At 38.6% G+C, this 18,026-nt stretch overlaps 1 protein-coding gene across 3 annotated transcripts; it reads right to left on the minus strand.

Annotated features, from left to right (window-relative positions):
- Positions 1-1,777: 1,777 nt before the first annotated feature.
- On the minus strand, positions 1,778-17,663 carry SF1 (splicing factor 1). Of its 3 annotated transcripts, XM_053448572.1 has the most exons (12): positions 17,525-17,663; positions 15,223-15,348; positions 13,138-13,213; positions 9,919-10,071; positions 7,684-7,773; positions 7,352-7,535; positions 5,853-5,968; positions 5,660-5,767; positions 3,692-3,884; positions 3,191-3,374; positions 2,941-3,105; positions 1,778-2,715 (listed from the first exon to the last, which is right to left on the minus strand). In XM_053448572.1, exons 1-12 carry the CDS (start codon positions 17,526-17,528, stop codon positions 2,387-2,389), a joined length of 1,728 nt encoding a protein of 575 aa, XP_053304547.1. In that variant the 5' UTR covers positions 17,529-17,663; the 3' UTR covers positions 1,778-2,386. The 3 variants fall into 3 exon arrangements, with proteins under 3 accessions (XP_053304547.1, XP_053304548.1, XP_053304546.1); XM_053448573.1 differs by lacking the exons at positions 13,138-13,213; positions 17,525-17,663; XM_053448571.1 differs by lacking the exons at positions 15,223-15,348; positions 17,525-17,663 and having other exon boundaries at positions 13,138-13,460.
- Positions 17,664-18,026: the final 363 nt, after the last annotated feature.

Here is an 18,026-nt window from a genome sequence, read left to right on the forward strand (position 1 = left end):
CACTTTTAGTGTACTGTTCGCTAATTTGATAGTCTATGCAATAACATGGCCCTTGCTTTTCCCACACCAGGTGTGCGCATCCCCAGTGCTCCAGGGTTCTAACAAGGCAGTTTTAGAATACTTAATTGAGAACTAGCATACTTTCTCAGTTAAGGATACACAAAATTATTGCCTGAACAAGTAAACACACACTTAAGAGCAAAGTGTTTTGGGACATGGTGACAGTGTAACTTGCATACTAGTCAGTTGCATGGCATCAAAGCCCACCCTACACGAGATGTCCAAGGAGATACATCTATATAGTTTAAGCTTGTGTAATTTAGAACAAGACTTTTTTGTAAAAGGCAATTTTTAATGTAAGACTGACCATAACAGTAACCAGACAAAATGGCAAAATACTTGACCCACAATGTTCTTGAAGGCAGTCTTAACACAATATGTCCCAAAGCAAATCACATTAATACCAGGGAATAGAGGCTTCTCAGAAATGTGCGACTTTGGGACCTGAAATTGGTATAGATCAAGCAAGAGGTTACCTAGAACAAGTAACTGGGTAACACAGGCACCTCAGACATTTGTACAGTTGTATGCACCCCTAGGAAAAATCATCAAATCTTTAAGACAGATTTCTCTACTGGTGGATTAAACTAAAGGAACAGTAAAGACAACTAAAGTCTATAAATACCAAATTGTTTAAGACCATGTGTCATTAAAACATACCCATTCTTCTAGCATCGGTGTTTGAATATGCACACTTTAAACCAATTTAAAACTTTATGATTTAACAAAATATATACTGTAACAAAAACTGCTCATACACTCCTGTTTATTGTTCCTTTAGAGAATCAACACATTTAATAAATTAATGAAAATACGCTATGTAGTGAAGTCTCTAGACGAAACTTCAAGGGATCAAGGACACCAGTTCTCAGAAAGCCGGTCACACGAACATAAACGCAGCAAGTCCAGCTACAAGTATAATTTTCATTTACACTTTATGTAGGTAGTAGTAAAAAACGGAAAAGCTGTTTGAGCTAAAGGATATAACAAAAGTTGTGCAGTGCACATTGAGACCTTCCATAGCCCGTATAAATCACACCCCACATGATCAAACCTACCTGAAGTACCAGGTAAAATTTTGCTACACAAAAAAACACTTAATCTTAATTTCTGGGAACAAGTGTATATATGGATTTTGCATTTATTTTGTGAGGGATGAAAAACTGCTGTCCAGGGAGGATGTACTGTTCTCTATGAAGTGGAGAATTCAATAGGATACACGCGAGTTGTCTTAAAAACAGGTTTGCACATGCAAACAAATCGGACGAAGTCCAACTTGTAGACTTATATGGCTTCAACCGACTACAGGACCTCAAAGTTGAGTTGGAAAAAGGTATCCAAACTCATTTTACCCTGCATACCTAGAGGCGGCAAGTAAGCCCCATTCCAGATATAACAAAACACATTGGGGACCCAATGCGTTAAGGTGGCAGCAATGAACAGTCCTCAAGCCTCGCATGGTGGGGTAACATCATCCTGTGACCAGTGAAATATGGGGAGAGTTTAAAAATAAACCCTTGGGAGCCTATGCTGCCCTGGTCAAGCTTATGCCTACTGGTGAGTAGGGTTAAAGATCTTCCCCGGAGTAGCAATGATTACATTCTATCCATCACTCCCTGCCCTGTAGGATGGAGGGCGAGCGCCTGTAATAAAATAACCGCAAGCTCAAAAATAGGCAGTTTTACAATATGCTCCTGCCAAGTAAAAAAAAAAAAAAAAAAAAAAAAGGCTGTTTCGCAATTTTTATTTTGAGGCCTCTGGTCAAAAGTAAGGTTCAAAGGCCATACCGACTGCTGGATGTCCCATAAGATGCCCTGCCAGGCACACAAAAGGTGCTTGGATAGACCTCAAACTAACTCCTCCCCCATCCAAACATACCTAGGGGACTTAAATGCTGGGGGTAGGTAGGGTTAAAAAAATTAACTCCCCCTTCACTTAAAGCATGGGTTGAAAGACGGAAAGGTATATAGTGTGAATGTCTGATGTCCAATGGTAATTCATCCAATAGTCTATTTCAATTTAAATTAACCCCACTAAAGGATGGGGTGGGAAAATATAACTGAGGAATAAAAGATTTTATTACCCTTTGTTAAGTCCTTAAAACACCCCATTAACTTTTTTAAATTTTAGCCTATTGCATGGGGAGGTTAACCAAATTTTGCAGAAGGACACGCATGTTTTTACTCAACTTGTACCCATGAAGGCATTCATAAACTGACATAAGCAAAATGAGATGGAGCCTCAGTTGAGTCTGGTCAACGGTGTAAACCATAGGGAAATCTTTACATATTAACATACTAAGATAAGATCTTTGGAGTTATAACCTCTAATTTTGGGGGGGTGGTGGAGGAGGAGCGGGGGGCATTGAGAACGGGGGGATTCCAGGGACACCCATACCCATCATAGTTACAAAGTTTGAAGGGTCTAGAGGAGGAGGTGGTGGGGGAGGGGGAGCATAAAGTAGACCAGATGTTCCAGGTGGAGGAGGGGGAGGTGGTGGAGGAGCACCAGGGGGCAGTGGTGGCTGGACTCCTGGTGGTGGTGGCACCAAAGAGGCTGTTGTCTGGATGGTGGTGCTAGATGAAGTAGTGCCCCCTCCTTGCTGCTGCTGCCAGGGTGGAAGAGATGCAGAGCTAGATGGTGTGGTAGCCGAGTCTGGAGGGAAAAGAGAAGTTTACATCAATAGGTTTATTGGAGGTACCTAAAGTTTGTGATATATCTCTTCAATTAATATGGAGGAATTATTCAAATAGTGATAGCACCAATATACAATTATATACAATATGGGCTTCTGATACATATCGTATTTAATTTACAGCCATTGTACTAAGTTTAGGGGCTATAACACTTAAGTTACTAGCGATTTAATTAAAGCCTTACTCTGTTGCCAAGGAAGGGGAGCAGCAGGCTGAGGTGGAGCACCTGCTTGCTGCTGCTGCCAGGGTGGCAAGGATGGTGCAGAGGGTGGTGGTGGAGGTGGTGCTGGACCACTTGGGGGAGGCGGCGGCGGGGGCATCATTCCCATGGGGTGAGAGTGCAAAAGACCTGAATACAAAAATAAAAATTATGTTAACATAATAGGACGGTATCTACAGGTCTGTTAAATGTTAAGTTGCCTTAATCAACCTACCCATGGGATGGTGGCTAGGTGGATGGGCCCCAGGGTGTGGCTGCATCCAGTGGTGATGATGACCTGCAGGATTGTGCTGGAGAGGTGGTCCGTTACCAGCTCCACCCATTGGATGAGGAAATGAGTGGGGAGCTCCATGAATAGAAGGATAAGGACGTTCTGAAGCCATCCATGGGGGTCTGTTCTGTCGGAGGGGAGCAGCAAAACAAAAGAATCTTAGACACAGAACCTAAGTAAACTTATAGTTTACTTTAAGTAAGCTTATAGTCCACTTTATAGTAGCGTAGTAATACGTGAAACCAATCATACTTTCTCAGACAGACTAGCACCTGCTATGATTAGAAAACATTGTTACCATACAAGCACATTGAATCTTGGCTTGCAAAAACAAAGCACTAAATAAGCATTTTTCCTCATCAGAGCTATATCAACTACGTAGGTAAACACCATTATAATTTTAGGAGTTATTTGTGAAAAGCAAAGTAACAGGTGAATATGTACCATTGGGGGTTGGTTTGCTCCCATTGAAGTGGGACGAGGTCCTCCCTGAATGGGGCTATGAGATGGGGCACTAGCTTGTCCCATAGATGTAGGTACAGGGGCTTCTCCCAGCTCAGCCATGAGAGAGAGGTATTCTTTATCCATCCTTGCTTTGTCCTGTGCAGATTGGGGTTCTCCAGGTCGAACAGGAACACTACAGGAAAATTAAGCCGTGTGAAGCTCGCAATACAACCAGACTTAAAATGTAACCAAACACGCTATGCATAACTTGTGATGAATATAAAGTCTGCTAACCATAATCTCCAATATGCAGTGTCATAGGAAATCAAAATGTTTTACAAATTAAGACCTATTTTCTGAGACTGCAATATTTATTTAGCCAACTGAAGGTCAAATAAATCTCCATAGCTTAATTTGTTTTAAAATCCAAAGAAATTCAAAATTCAGAGAAAAGCTGTAGATAAACACTGGAAATACTGCATGCAGCAGATGACCCTGAAATGAATTTCAGTGACTCATTTTAATCAGAAATTGATTTTTGTGCAAACAGATTCCACAGCACTATAAAAGTGAGATTTAAAAATTGATTTTAATGTTTACATTAATACATGGTAAGACATTGATGTAAAAGAGGGTTCTGTTCTTGTGTGCTTACAGTATTAGGTTGAGTGAAAATTAGAATGTGAGCAACTGCTCATGGAAGAAATTTGTAGGTGGAGGGAATATTTCAGAATATTGTGGGTGTTGGGGTAGATTGTATAGTTTAATGTTAAAGTAGAGGACAATGTGAGAACATTGTGGGGGTGGAAGAAAGCAAGTAGAACACTGGCAAAATTGAAAAAAAAAATGAATGGGAAGAGAAATCAGATTCAAGTAGTGGACAGATCAAAGGTAAGAGCAGAGACTTAGAGGAGCACAATTGTTAGGGATCATGTAGGTAAGGGCCATGAGTTTAATTCTGGAGGAAATGGAGAGCCAGTGGCACAGAGGAGCAGCAGATGGTATGAGAGAGAGTTGGTTTGGTACAGCAATAGGTCAGTTAGGAAGTTGCAATCGTTAAGAATTCGTATTTTAGTTGGGTATTGTGTGGAAAGGACACACTTGACATTTTACAGGCAAATGACTAGATGAGAGGGGTGAAGGAGAAGCAGGAAGACCAAGGTAGCCAACTTGTTTAGATGTGCAATTGTGAAGTGCTAAAAAAAAATAAACCAGGAATTACAGAGACATGGGAATACCAGATGCTCATTCTTGGAGATTTTGAATTCAGTGAGATGTCACCCAGGATGAAATTTCAAAGATACAGGAAGACAGGTGTGTAAGAAGTCAGGATTGCTAAAAAATTGCTAAAAAAATGAGTCTGAATTGAGGCAAGTATTTCACATGCACAGGGATGTGCGCATCTCCTACATGGAAAATATCTGTAAGGGGCAAATCCTTAGCAGAAATGCAATGGATGCAGTACAAAAGACACCTTTGACAATTAAGGAAAGGTTGGGGTGGAAATGGCCACATAAAAGACAACATAATGACCCTTAAGAGCCTAGGTTGTCTGCGAGTGCTATTAAGGATATGGTCTCCAGATATAATTTAAAATGTAAAATCAAATGAGAATAGTTGGCATTCAAGTCACTTACAACCTTAAGTATATTTAGGGTGATTTTATTTGAACTAACTGTGCACAAAATGTAATTCGATTTTCACTCACCTTAATTTTCATTCCTAAGGACATAAACTACCATTGATTCTAAAAAATGTGCTACTGGGGGAGGGGGGGGGATCAAGCAGTATTATGTCCAAAGCTCCAATGAAGAGTTGGTAAAAATGCTAAAACAGTTAGCGTAAGACAGCTAGCATCCTTGAGCGGAGTTCAGTGATTTATGCTTTTCATGTGTCTAAGGCACAAATACATCTCTAAATGCCAAGGAACAAACATTTCTTATGTCTACTGTGTAAGCTGCACCTCACCTGTTAAACTTGCAGTCAGAAGCAATGTGTCCGGCACCTCCACATTTTGTACACAAAGTTGTATTAGTAATACTGCGCGTCTCTGAGCTCTGCCAAGGTCGCAAGATCCTAAAAGCAAATTGATGCCATGTTAAATAGGGACCAGTTTTATTGAAAGCGGTGACTGATACATTTTATGCATAATGGAACCAACCTATTGTCATCTTCACGTAAAGTTCCATTGAGTCTTGCCAGCTCTCGCAGCTGCATTTTACGCAGGTCATTCTGATCCTCTGGAGTCTCTATTCCCTGTTTCAATATATTACGGATCTGGAAAAAAATTAAAATGTTAACTGCCAAAACAGTCCATACTCGCGACAAAGTAGACTATACATATTTCATGTAAAATGTGAAAGTCCTGTATCATGTTAGTGCAGAGGTTACACACATTGGTATGCCTAGTCACATTGGAAACATCTACAATTATAGGGCCACATGTCACTGGGTGGGATATATTAGGCAGCAAGTGAACATTTAGTCCTCAAAGTTGGCATCTCAGAAGCAGAAAAAAAAGTGTCTGGCCCTTGTCAAAGTCGCTCAGAGCCTGATGGCTAGATGACTGGGTCAGATCATCTCTTGTGGGACATCCCTGGTCTGCAGCTGTCAGTACCTATCAAAAGTGTTCCAAGGAAGGAAAAGTGGTGAAGCAGCAAAGGGGTTATGGGTGGCCAAGGCTCTTGATGCACGTGGGGGGGAGAAGGCTGGCCCATGTGGTTGAATACAACAGACAAGCTACTGAAGTTCAAATTGCTGAAAAAAAATCAAGGCTGGTTCCGATGGAAATGTGCCCATGCTGACCCATGTCCACTGCCGAAAATGCTTACAATGGGCATGTCAGAATAAGAACGGGTCCACGGATCAATGGAAGGTGGCCTGGTCTGATGAATCACGTTTTCTTTTACATCACGTGGATGACCAGGTCGCACTATGAGAAAAAGACAAGCACCCAGAGGCAGTGTGATGCTTTGGGCAAAGTTCTGCTGGAAAATCTTGGGTCCTGACATTCATGTGGATGTTACTTTGACAAGTACCACCTACCTAAGCATTCTTGCAGACAATGTACACTCTTTCGTGTATAGCTTAAGTTATTTATTTATTGTTCTTTTTATGTTTATTTTTTCTTTTTTTTTGTAAAAACAATATCTAAAAACCTTTGTATAATAATTTTTGTTAAACTCTATTGTAAAACATTTTTAGTACCCTGATGGCATTAGCCTCTTTCCACAGGATAATCCACCCTGCCACTAAGCAAAAACTGTTCAGGAATGGTTTGAGGAACACAACAAGTTCAAGGTGTTGACCACCAAATTCCCCAGACCTCAAACTAATTGAGCATCCGTGGGATGTGCTGGACAAATAAGTGTGATCCATGAACTCTTCCACCTTGTAACTTACAGGACTTAAAAGGATCTGCTACTAACATATTGGTGCCAGATACCACAGCACACCTTCAGAGGTCTACTGGAGCCCATACCTGAAAGGGTCAGGGCTATTTTGGCAGCAAAAGGGGGACCTACATGATATTAGACAGGTAGTCAATGTTATGTCTGATCGGTATACATTATATTACACACAGATATACACAGATTAAGATTCTGTAACGCCTCATTTGTAACTTTCAACACAGGAAAAAAAAAAAAAAAGCTTGTTTACCTGATCCACTGCTTTCTTGACATTTTCCATGGTGTTTGCTGTGACTAAAGCATGCAATGGTTCATCTTCACCAGGTAGCATCTGACCATCCTTGCGACCCACCTTCCCCTCTTTTACAGAACCCTTTCCTCTAATCATGATCTTTGCATTACATTCCTTCTCTATGTTTTTTAGCGTGTTGCCCCTGGAAGAAAATTTTAAACAGCATTGGACTTTCCAGTCAAGATCTAATGTGAGCTGTAAAAGCTTAAAATGAGCCAAAAAAAAGAACAAAAAAAAACAAGGACAAACCAAAGGTTTGCATGCTAGAGAATTTGGCATAGTTTTCACACCTGGGTCCTATAAGTAATCCCACAAAGTTTATCTCTGGGTATTCATCCTGAGGGATCATGACCTTGTCACTGACACGTGTGGCGGGTGGCCTGCAACATAAAAAAAGGTGAGGGGACATTAGAGAAGGAATCCAGAATACACCTAACGAGCAATGCGCATACTAACTAGTATGATAAACACTGGTAGAGTGAGAAGGAAGTGGTAGCTGAGTAGCGAAAATATTTGACATGTTTGGTAGTACTCAAATGGAAGGAAAATAACCGAAGGGTAGTAAAAACTAGATATTTACAACTATAGTGAATATAACATTTAACCCCTTAAGGACAATAGGGGTTTTTACTCGTAGTATATTGTGGGACAATGGCTCTTTTAACGTTTTTCAGTGTTACTGTTTAGCTGTGATTTTCTTCTCTCTCATTTCATGCTCCCACACATATTATATATTGTTTTTTTCAGGACAAACAGGGCTTTCTTTAGATACCATTAATTTTATCATATCATCTAATTTACTATAAAAAAAATGATAAAATATGGGGATTTTTTGTTAAAAAATTACTTTTTCTCACTTTTTAAACAGAAAACTTTTACTCATCTGCAAAAACGAATGAAAAAACCTGCTAAATAGATTCTACTATTTGTCCTGAGTTTAGAAATACCCAATGTTTTTATGTTTTTTTGCTTTTTTCTGCACGTTATGGGGCAATAAGTACAGGTAGCGTTTTGCTATTTCAAAACCTTTTTTTCCAAATCTGGTAATTCTTCCCCCCATGTGCCATTTCGGGTATCTTTGAAGCCGGCCAATGAAATTTACCCCATCAAATCATATATTTTTAAAAACTAGACACCCCAAGGTATTTGAAATGCTGGTATTTTAACCCTTTCAATGCACTAATTTTACCACTACCCTTTGTGAAACTTTATGGTAGTAATTCTTTTTGTATTTTTTTCACACATGTTGTATAAATTTATCGCTCCTGGTGTATGTCCGTGTCACACAACACCCCAATATGTGTTCAGTAACCTCTCCTGAGCGCAGCGATACCCCACATGCATGGGTTTGTAGGGTTATTTGGGAGGTAAAAGGCCGCCTTTGTGAGGTGTGTATTTTTTTGCCATTTAGACATCTGCCCCATGTCCCATATTTGGGACATCTTTGAACCCGGCCAATTCAATTTACCCCATCAAATCATATATTTTTTAATACTAGACACCCTATGGGCATTTGTAATGCCAATATTTTAACTCTTTCCATAATGGAATTTTTGTAAAGATATTAGGACATATTTTGTAAAAATTTTAGGACTTGCTTATTAAAAACTTTTTTTTTTTTTTGGTGACAGTGGGGATTTTTACATGTTACCATATTTTTGACATTTTTTTGAAACATTTTTTTAAATTTTTTTAAATTTTTTTTTTTTTTTTTTTTTACTAGTCACTCTCACTAGTGAGCTGGGCTCCATTGACCTTGCATGGTTGGATGCAGTACCTGCATTCAACCTGCAGGAGGAGCTCGAGAGTTCTCAAGAGGGTCTGGATAGACCCTCTGTGAACTCATATCTATTGTTAATGCCATCCTGTGAATGACGGCAACGTCATTCACAGGATGGCACTTGTGGTTGCTCCTCGGAGCAATCACAAGGCGATCGGGGGTCGGGGGGTAGTGTTGCTGACATGCTTCGATATCGAGGCATGTCAGTAACACCGTTTATGCTTAGGAAGCGATTCATATCGCTTCCTAAGCAGTTTTAGCCGGGCGCCGCCGCGATCTTTGATGATCGATGCGGCGGCGGCCATTTTTCTTCCGGGGAGGGCTGCCCTCCCCGGATCCACGGTCAGCCTCACTTGTGAGGCTTCCGTGGATGCTGCAAAGCCGCCGATCGCGGCGAAAACGCCGCGATCGCGGCGCTGCAGCTATTTAACGGCAGCCCGTACATGTACGGGCATTGTCGTTAACCCGTTGCACGGCAACCCCGTACATGTACGGGGATTGTCGTTAAGGGGTTAAAATGAGTGATGTGAGTAGTATGTAGTGCTGCATCTACTGCCCATTTGTTATAACCATGTTGTGTCACCCTACAAGCGTAACCCCAAGAAACAAGTATGTTTTAAGGGCTGGTGAAGAACGTTGCTTTTCATGCAGACTGTCGCAAAGGCATTAGAGAAAAGATGCAATGATAGCGGAAAGTTAATTTAAAGGCTGGTTAGAACTGACAAGACATAGCCCACTCCATTACTTGTAATCTGCTGGAGGCTTGAAATCCGGATTCAATCCAACCATTTCGGTTATTAAGTTATGACGTTCCTCTTCTAACTTTTTTCGAGTCCTGAACTCCCGGGTGTTCAGACGTTTTCCCTCACTGTTATAGATGGGCTCGGGAGAAGGAGATCTGCATGGAGGAGGGAGTCAGCCATAAGAACAGATGCTAGAAATTAAACGCTCAAAAGATCATATATATTCAAATCTTCTCATTTCAAGTTCGATACACAAACTGATTGTTTAAACAAAACTGAATCAACATACAATAGGTATAAATCTCCATTTTTTTAAAGTTAGCATTCAATTTGTGCTTAATGCCATATATACTGCTTGATCTTAAAACTAGGAATTGCAATTCCCTATTATGCAAGTATACCAGTTTTATTTTAACACCTGGGCCCTTTCATAAAATTGGAATACATTGAGTATGCTAACATGTAACAGTAAAGTATTTCATATCATAATATAGTATATTCAGACCCTGAATTCATACATCTGAAAACTGCACCGGGTCTTAATTTACAAAAATCTATTCTTGTCATCCTATGCTTTAGCAAATCATGTCACTGCCTATTGATAAAGTGCTAAAATTGCTGATGAAGCCATTGTCAATCTCATGTATTCTACTTTTAATGCCATCAAGTGTAAAACTCAGATCTGAAATGATTTGCCCAGCAAATTTAAAACCTGTTTAGTGAAAGCCCTGCAGAACCTTGTAACTTTGAGGTTAGGCTATTTTGAACTTCAAAGAAAACAATGAGACCTGCAAGGAAACTGCCAATTCGGTACATTAACTGGAAATAACTAAACCATTTAAAATATGCAAGAAAAAAACATGTCTTCCAGGCTACATCAGTAACTGCAGAGAGATATCAAAAAAGATATCAAAAAGTAATTTAAGTTATCTTCACTAGGTGCTAGACTATGAATGCTGAAATTCCATGAAGATGAGGGAATGAGGACATAAAAGGCAAAGGTGGGAAAAAACCCACACTTGCTATTAAAGAAAGAAAGTCAGCTGGTTAACGCTGCAAAATGTTAATTACACGTCTGGAAATTCAATTTGAGGGTTGCTATGAAAAAAAACAGGCATTAGGGTTATTGAGACTTGCTGAGAAACCTTTTTAAAGGGTGCCCAATGGCTTTAAACCTGTTTAAAAAGGTGCAAAGATTATTAACCATAAAAAGGAAAATGGGTAAACTTTTCAAACCTGCTTTTCCTCCAAAAAGTAATTGTTAAACACAGGAGCAGAGAAAAAGTTTACGGTTAGGGACATATGATCAGATTTAATTTGCATAAAGCGCCGATTGACGCTACAGGTGTGACGAGTCAAACAAAATAGCTGTTGATGCATTTGAGAGAAATGGGATTGTTAATATTTGGTAAAAAAAACCCTGTTTATGGTTTTCTGGCACTCTATAGAAGAATATGGAACAAGTGTTAGATATATCCTTAAGTTACAATTGGGCACACGAACCTGTTATATACAGTTTGCAAATTACTCTTGATACAGACCTAGATTTAAAACACCTAAGCAACCATCTAATTTATGAAAAGGAAGCTAACTGGGTTGCACAGTACCTTAAATAAGCTATAGATCAGGTCAGAACATTAAAAACATCTTCTATACTAAGGGAAAGAAACATGTGCACATATTACAAATTATTAAAACTGTTTTACAAAAGATTGCAAAGTGACATTTATGTAAGGCAATACCAAAGACGATCAGACCATAAAGCACTAAGTCAACCTGTGATAAAAGCTCACTATCTGTTAAACTACAGCTTTAATGATTTCCATAAACACGGGCTTAATGATTGAAACCGTGCAGCAACCAAAAGTTTTGGTATAGTAAACACACTGAACTCTGCATTGCGATAAAAACATGTATTGTATTTTGCATTGTATTCTAAAAGAAAAAAAACCTTTGGAAAAGGCCAAAATGAGTCATTGCCTTGCAGATAAAACTTTAAAAACCTAAGTTTTTTGCCACAAAAACCTCCCTTTGAATTTCAACATAGCTTAAAGGCAAACACCAGCACAGCTTTCAACCAGAACTTAATTTAAAACTACTTCTAGCTGGTGCTTCACAGTGCTATTGTCCAATGACCTGGCCTACCGTTAACTCTCATTCATCTGCTACACGATTACCAAAAGGCAAGCAGAACAAGTCAGTCACACATTTAAACCGAGAACTAAATGGGCAGGGATAGTGAATACAGCAATAATTGGGCATTTAAGTGAATAGGATGGCTGCACACTAGTATCCAGTGGGTACCTTTCTCAAAAAAACAAAAAAAAAGCACTGAACCATAACTTGTCAGTGACAGATTAGCTTTAACTTCGGGAAGAATATAACTAACGGCCATCTAGCAAAAAACAGATAGCATCACCTGAACACACATTCAGAAGGCAGCCATCCTGCATCGAGAAGCCTTTCATTCTGCTGCTATATCATGTGTCCTGTAATGGGAGCTTTCATTGCAACAGCCGTTTCTAAGCAGCTAGAGCTAAAGTGTAACAGTAAGATAAAAACAAACTTCCAAGGATACTGTGGTCCTCAGATAAAGGCTTTGCTTCAGTAGGACATGTTATCAGACTTAGTGACTTTATAACAAGTGTTTTAGGACCAGAAATAAGACATCAGAAAATCAAACTGGAATTAAGGCCATTGGGAAAACAGCAAAGTGGTGAGGTTCTGTTTTACAACTCCAGCACCGTATATTTGTTCTTATATTTCCCATATTACTATCAGAAAAACTGTTTCATTTAAAAATGTCTCTAATATACAATAAAATTATATATATATATATATATATATATATATATATATATATATATATATATATATATATATATGACAGGCTATCCGCTGCCATTACAGATCAATTTCTGTTACCGCTAGAAAGTAGGGTGCCTTCTAGAAATCGTTGCAACAGATTACACCCATTGAAATTCTCTATTTAGTTCAGTTTTACAATGTTGCATCAAAATGTGTGTACTACCTTCATTCTGTAATACTAGGTAAAATTTGTTATGACCGTAAAAGAATCGAGAGTAAATTACTTTTCTGATGTGTAATGCTGGTACAAAAAAACACCAAAAGCAAAAAAAAAAATACAGAAACAAAATAGCCCGAGAGAAGATGAAACTGTTACTGTCAGCTTTATGAGCAAGTGGAGGGTGTTTCCCAACCTGTCTTCTGGGTTAGGGGGTATTCCCAGGTCTCCCGTGCGAAGCTTGCGAGTCAGATCCTCAATTTGCAGTTGAACTGGAAGAAAGCAGGTTAGAAAACAAAGGAACGGGAGAAAATTGTTATAAACCCAAACAGGAAAAATTAAACCCAAAACATTTTGCATTGACAGCAATAGTTGAGCAGGAAGAGAACAAGTCAAAATTAATTTAAGAGGATACATTTTACATTGTTAAAGTATGTAACAATACTAAGCATACAAATTCAGCCAAAATTCATGCAGGCACTTGAGTAAAAACTGTCCCCCCTAGAGCATCTGCAGTTGGTACAGGGGATGTGTCAATACTTTGATTTTTATCTATCATATAGATATAGTTTTTAAAGGGGAAACTGACAAAGTTTTTAAAGCACATTTGTTTTTTTTCTCTAAACTACCTATAGTTTGTGCCAGCATAACCGTGCTGGAGTCTAGGTTTAAATGTAATCAACTTTTATCTCAAGTGCATTATTATTGAGCTGTAAAATAAGATTTGGTAAAAGTGACAGCCACTTGTATATAAATATGAACATTAATAGTTTCAAAATATTGAGGAAGGTTTGGCCTCTGCACTTTGAAACTCAATAGCTCACCTTAATGGCAACACATTAATGAAGCCCTTTTGGTCTATATTTACCAATGTTGCCAAAACTAAGTCATGTTAATCTAAATAAAAATATACAGAAGGGGTAAAGACATTGACATAAGACTCAAGACTGAACCAATTAGTGCCTTTATCAATTCATAAATTTGGAATCTTCAGATTACTAAAATCATTTAAAGTAAGCATAGTTTGAACAGAAATTCAAAAACTTTACACTTCACAATAAGTAGCAACCAGTTATTTGAAGGACTTAAAACTTCAGTCTGAACAGTGAATCTAAAATTAATGGATGCCAACACCAGAAGGAAACACGCAGATTCATACATAAGGGCATTTAAAATCTATTCTGGAACAAAATTAACTGATTACATTTATGTACGTCAGCGTAACCTTGTTATTGTACTACGTATGTTTACATACACGCCTAAAACACTGTGTAATTACATTTAACGACTGTTGTATTATTAATATGTATTAATACTTATGTTTGATGGATGGAGACTACAGGACCCTTTCCCTTCCCCTCCCCTGTTTAGTCTGATATATCCCCTTATTTTATTCTTGTATATTGTAAACTGTAATTAAACATTTGAAAGAGTTACCATTGATGTTTAGTTTAAAAAAAATAACCAGGGAGCTGTACTAGGCGTCATCTGTTGGAAATCAAAATGTTCCTTCTCATGCCTTACAGCACCTACAGCAATCACCAACCTGATAGGCCTATAACTCATGTACCATAAATCACCGTAACGTATATCAAAGTGAGGTTGGTGGGTCGAGGCCGTTTTCAGTTGACAATGCAACTAAAAACTCAGCTTTGATATCACAATCCAGAAAAGGAGCAGCAGAATCCTATCGGACAGTGCTATAAACTGCCTGCTCAATGCTTTGCGAACATTGTACTGGGTAAATAAAACAAATGTGCAAATTGTTTGACCTCAGGAATCTCCATATACATAGTAGCTGTGCACACCAAAGGTGTTCAGAAGGAGAGATGAAGTAAACATGTTTAGGTCTGTTCTATAAAACAAAGGTAGCACAAGTTGCCGACAATTACAAGAGTCTTGAAAACCTTAAGTATACTTTAACATTCTGCTCTGATAACCATGCAATGATCTAAGATTAGGTACAATTTAAGACTTCTGGTGTTAGCGTCCATCAAAAATTCAGCTTCAGACTTCCAATAACTTATGGCGAAAAAGTTTAATCATACTACTGATTTTATCAACTTTCTCAGGCTAGCCATAAGGTAGACTGTCACAAATTTGATAAATTTGTGCCATTAAACCCGAGTGTGCAAAGTTATTAACCTAAAATGGAAATAATGCGTTAAATGCAGTTTCAATTTAACATTAGCATTTACATATTGATAGAAAAAGGAACATTTAAAAACTTTAGCCACTAGTTAAGAAAGAGGTACCCAGGGAGATTCATTAAGGAAATTACCTATATATGCTCTCTCTTGCTCACGGCTGAGACCTGGCGGTATTACTGTCGGCATCCCCGGAATAATGGTCTTCTGGTCCGGAGTTTCATCATTCCAGCGACTACGCTTACGTTTCCGAGAAAAATCTGCATAAAGCAGGACGTACTTGCATTATTATTGTGACAGTTTAGAAGTTACGCGTTTTCAATGGTCACATGTCAATAAACAGTAGCAATATGCAATCATATAATAAGAACCATCCAGAATTTAGGTAGTTAACAAAAGTCATGTTACACTCCAAGTCTGCCAACCACAAATATTATGTATTTATTTTTTATTCATTATACTACAACTCCAAACTAGTAAGATTAAATATTGACGTGCATTAGCCAAGGGAAGTTTGTGTTTGTGACGGCAAATAAATTCTGCCCGGCACGGTTTAAGAATTCATATAACCTTGGTATAAAACGTTAATGGGGCTTACGCACAGAACAAATAAAGGTGCTCACTGTCAAGTGAAACAAGTAAAATAGGGAGGCTATTCTTTGCTCTAAATGATTTCCAAACTTTTCAGAATGTTTTTAGATTCTACTGCTATTCGCACTATTATAGGTCATGTTTCGTTAAAAACGGCGTTCTGGCAACAATGTTCAGATTGGGGGAAAAAGCAACGCGTAACTGTTGCGCATATCATGCTGAAAAGCATGCACACTTTACATGGTAGCGTTGGTAAGTAGGACAGACGGGAATTTAAGCTTGGAAACTGTTAGTGTAACCATCTGGTTTCTCCCAAATTTCAAGGCTCACGCGGCAAAACAATCCCAACACAAGCTACTGGAGGGTTTAATGTGTAAATTAAGCAGGAACATTTCCGACAGGTAAGCACTTAGTTTACAGGCTACTGATCTCAAACGACAACTTCCAAGCACCGTTTGGGACAAAACTTCATCTATTACCTTTGGGAAGAAATAAATTACATTAAAAAGAGTAATAAAAGAATGTTTCCTTTCTTCCCTGGAATTTGTATGAGATTATATATATATATATATATATATATATATATATATATATATATATATATATACACACACTACCAGAACTTCATATGACATTCATCTTAATGTCCAACATATGTCTAATTGCTGTTACGTCTGATGTGTTGGTGCCTATTTATGACACCCCACTCAACCCCCACCCTTCTCTAATACCATCACTGGTTTTAAGTTGAAACCTGTCATGTTGATCAGTATTGCTTCAGACCTGATGGAGAGGATAACTATCAAAAGCTTGTCTTTTAAATATTATGTTAGTCTAATAAACAAATGTATCACCTCATACTCTGCAATATTCTGTTTTTTTTGACATCATATAAAATATGCATATATCACAGCTGGCACTGGACAGATTGATTGAGTGAAGAGACTGGGAACAAGTTATTTGGAGATAGGAATAAGAGTGTAGGAGAGTTACAGTAGGGGAGATAAGGGTATAAATAAGCTTTAGTGGCATCTTGTATTAGGAAGGGGTGAATGTGGGTGATATTAAGATGTAGACAGGGGTGAATGCAAGTTTGAAGTCAAGGGGGCCACCAAAGCAGTGAGCTTCAGGGGGCAGGGAAGAAGATCACACAATTGATATTGAGGTAAAGTGTTCATTGGATTAAGAGAAGATCCGTTTGGTTTAGGATAAGGTCACAAAGTCTTTATCCTACCATAATAGTGGAACAAATGATACATTTAAAGCAAAAATAACAATAGGCCATCTCCAGGGCAGTGTTCTACATTTACATACTGCATTAATGTACAAGGTGCACTGTACATTCATCTATTAAAAACGTACACTTGGAATACAAGCAAGGCCAAAAAGCTAGAAATATACAAATATTTAAAAGCTTGTCACATACGGAGTAAACATGTGATTGGCATCTGCATTAATATTTAAAAAGCCATGCACACATGATTTCAAAGGGCATCTATTGGAGAACAGGCCCCATTGCTTAATTACTGGTCAACACCGATTCCTAAACAATCACTTTTTTTAGCATGAGCCACTATGAATACCAAATACAAAATCCAATGCGAGATAAAATAAAATAAAAAAAGATTTACATAGAAACACGCATATATATCATTAAACAATCGGCTCATAGGCATGCTAGCAGCGGGAAATGAACGAACACCGCCACTAGCCGCGTCTTTAATGATCGCTTTGACTTGTTCACACGCATTAGGAAAACATTAACAATTATACTTAAATATTACAATAACGCCGCCGCGAACACCGCACAGGAAAGATTACACGTTTAAAAGGCCTACTCCTTACCCATCACGCGGTCCTCCCTGAACACTCAACGTCGATTCCGTAAAGCAAAACGTAAGCGGAAAAATCCGCATTGAGCTCCCTTTATAGACTTTTAGCACCCGCCTACTACACGAAGGTGAACATCCCCTATTCGCAGAAATACGGAAAAGGCTATTGGATCAAATTATCGTCATCCTCATTGAGCGAGCCCAAGGCGCGAGGATTGATGGGAAATAGCTTGGAGTGATTGGCACAAGTAGCATGCCAATCAAGCAAAAAAGCGCGCGTAGGTTAAACGACAATGAATTTACGTAGAGTTCTAAATGTAGAGATAGTCGACGGAAGTGACGGCGTTTCAATAATAACAACACGATAGTATAGCAGTCTGAGGATCGAAGCACGATAAATCACTATGGTCTAGGAAACTGTCTACTCAAAGCGGCTTTTAACAGAGGCATACTGGCTTTTGAAAGACAATGTGTGTTCTCTTGTGCTTAGTACTTAAAAAACGTCAGGGTAATTA

Source organism: Spea bombifrons, chromosome 10, assembly GCF_027358695.1.
Source record: "Spea bombifrons isolate aSpeBom1 chromosome 10, aSpeBom1.2.pri, whole genome shotgun sequence".
NCBI lineage: Eukaryota > Metazoa > Chordata > Amphibia > Anura > Pelobatidae > Spea > Spea bombifrons.

Bases quoted from the DNA above. Each gene is read 5' to 3' on its own strand.
- SF1 (XM_053448571.1), bottom strand. From the start codon at position 13,358: ATGTATCCTCTTAAATTAATTTTGACTTGTTCTCTTCCTGCTCAACTA. The intron at 3,375-3,691 runs GTACATATTCAC...CCCCTCCGACAG, and splicing joins GAGCAAACCAACCCCCAATG to AACAGACCCCCATGGATGGC. The intron at 2,716-2,940 runs GTAAGGCTTTAA...TTTTCCCTCCAG, and splicing joins TCCCCTTCCTTGGCAACAGA to ACTCGGCTACCACACCATCT.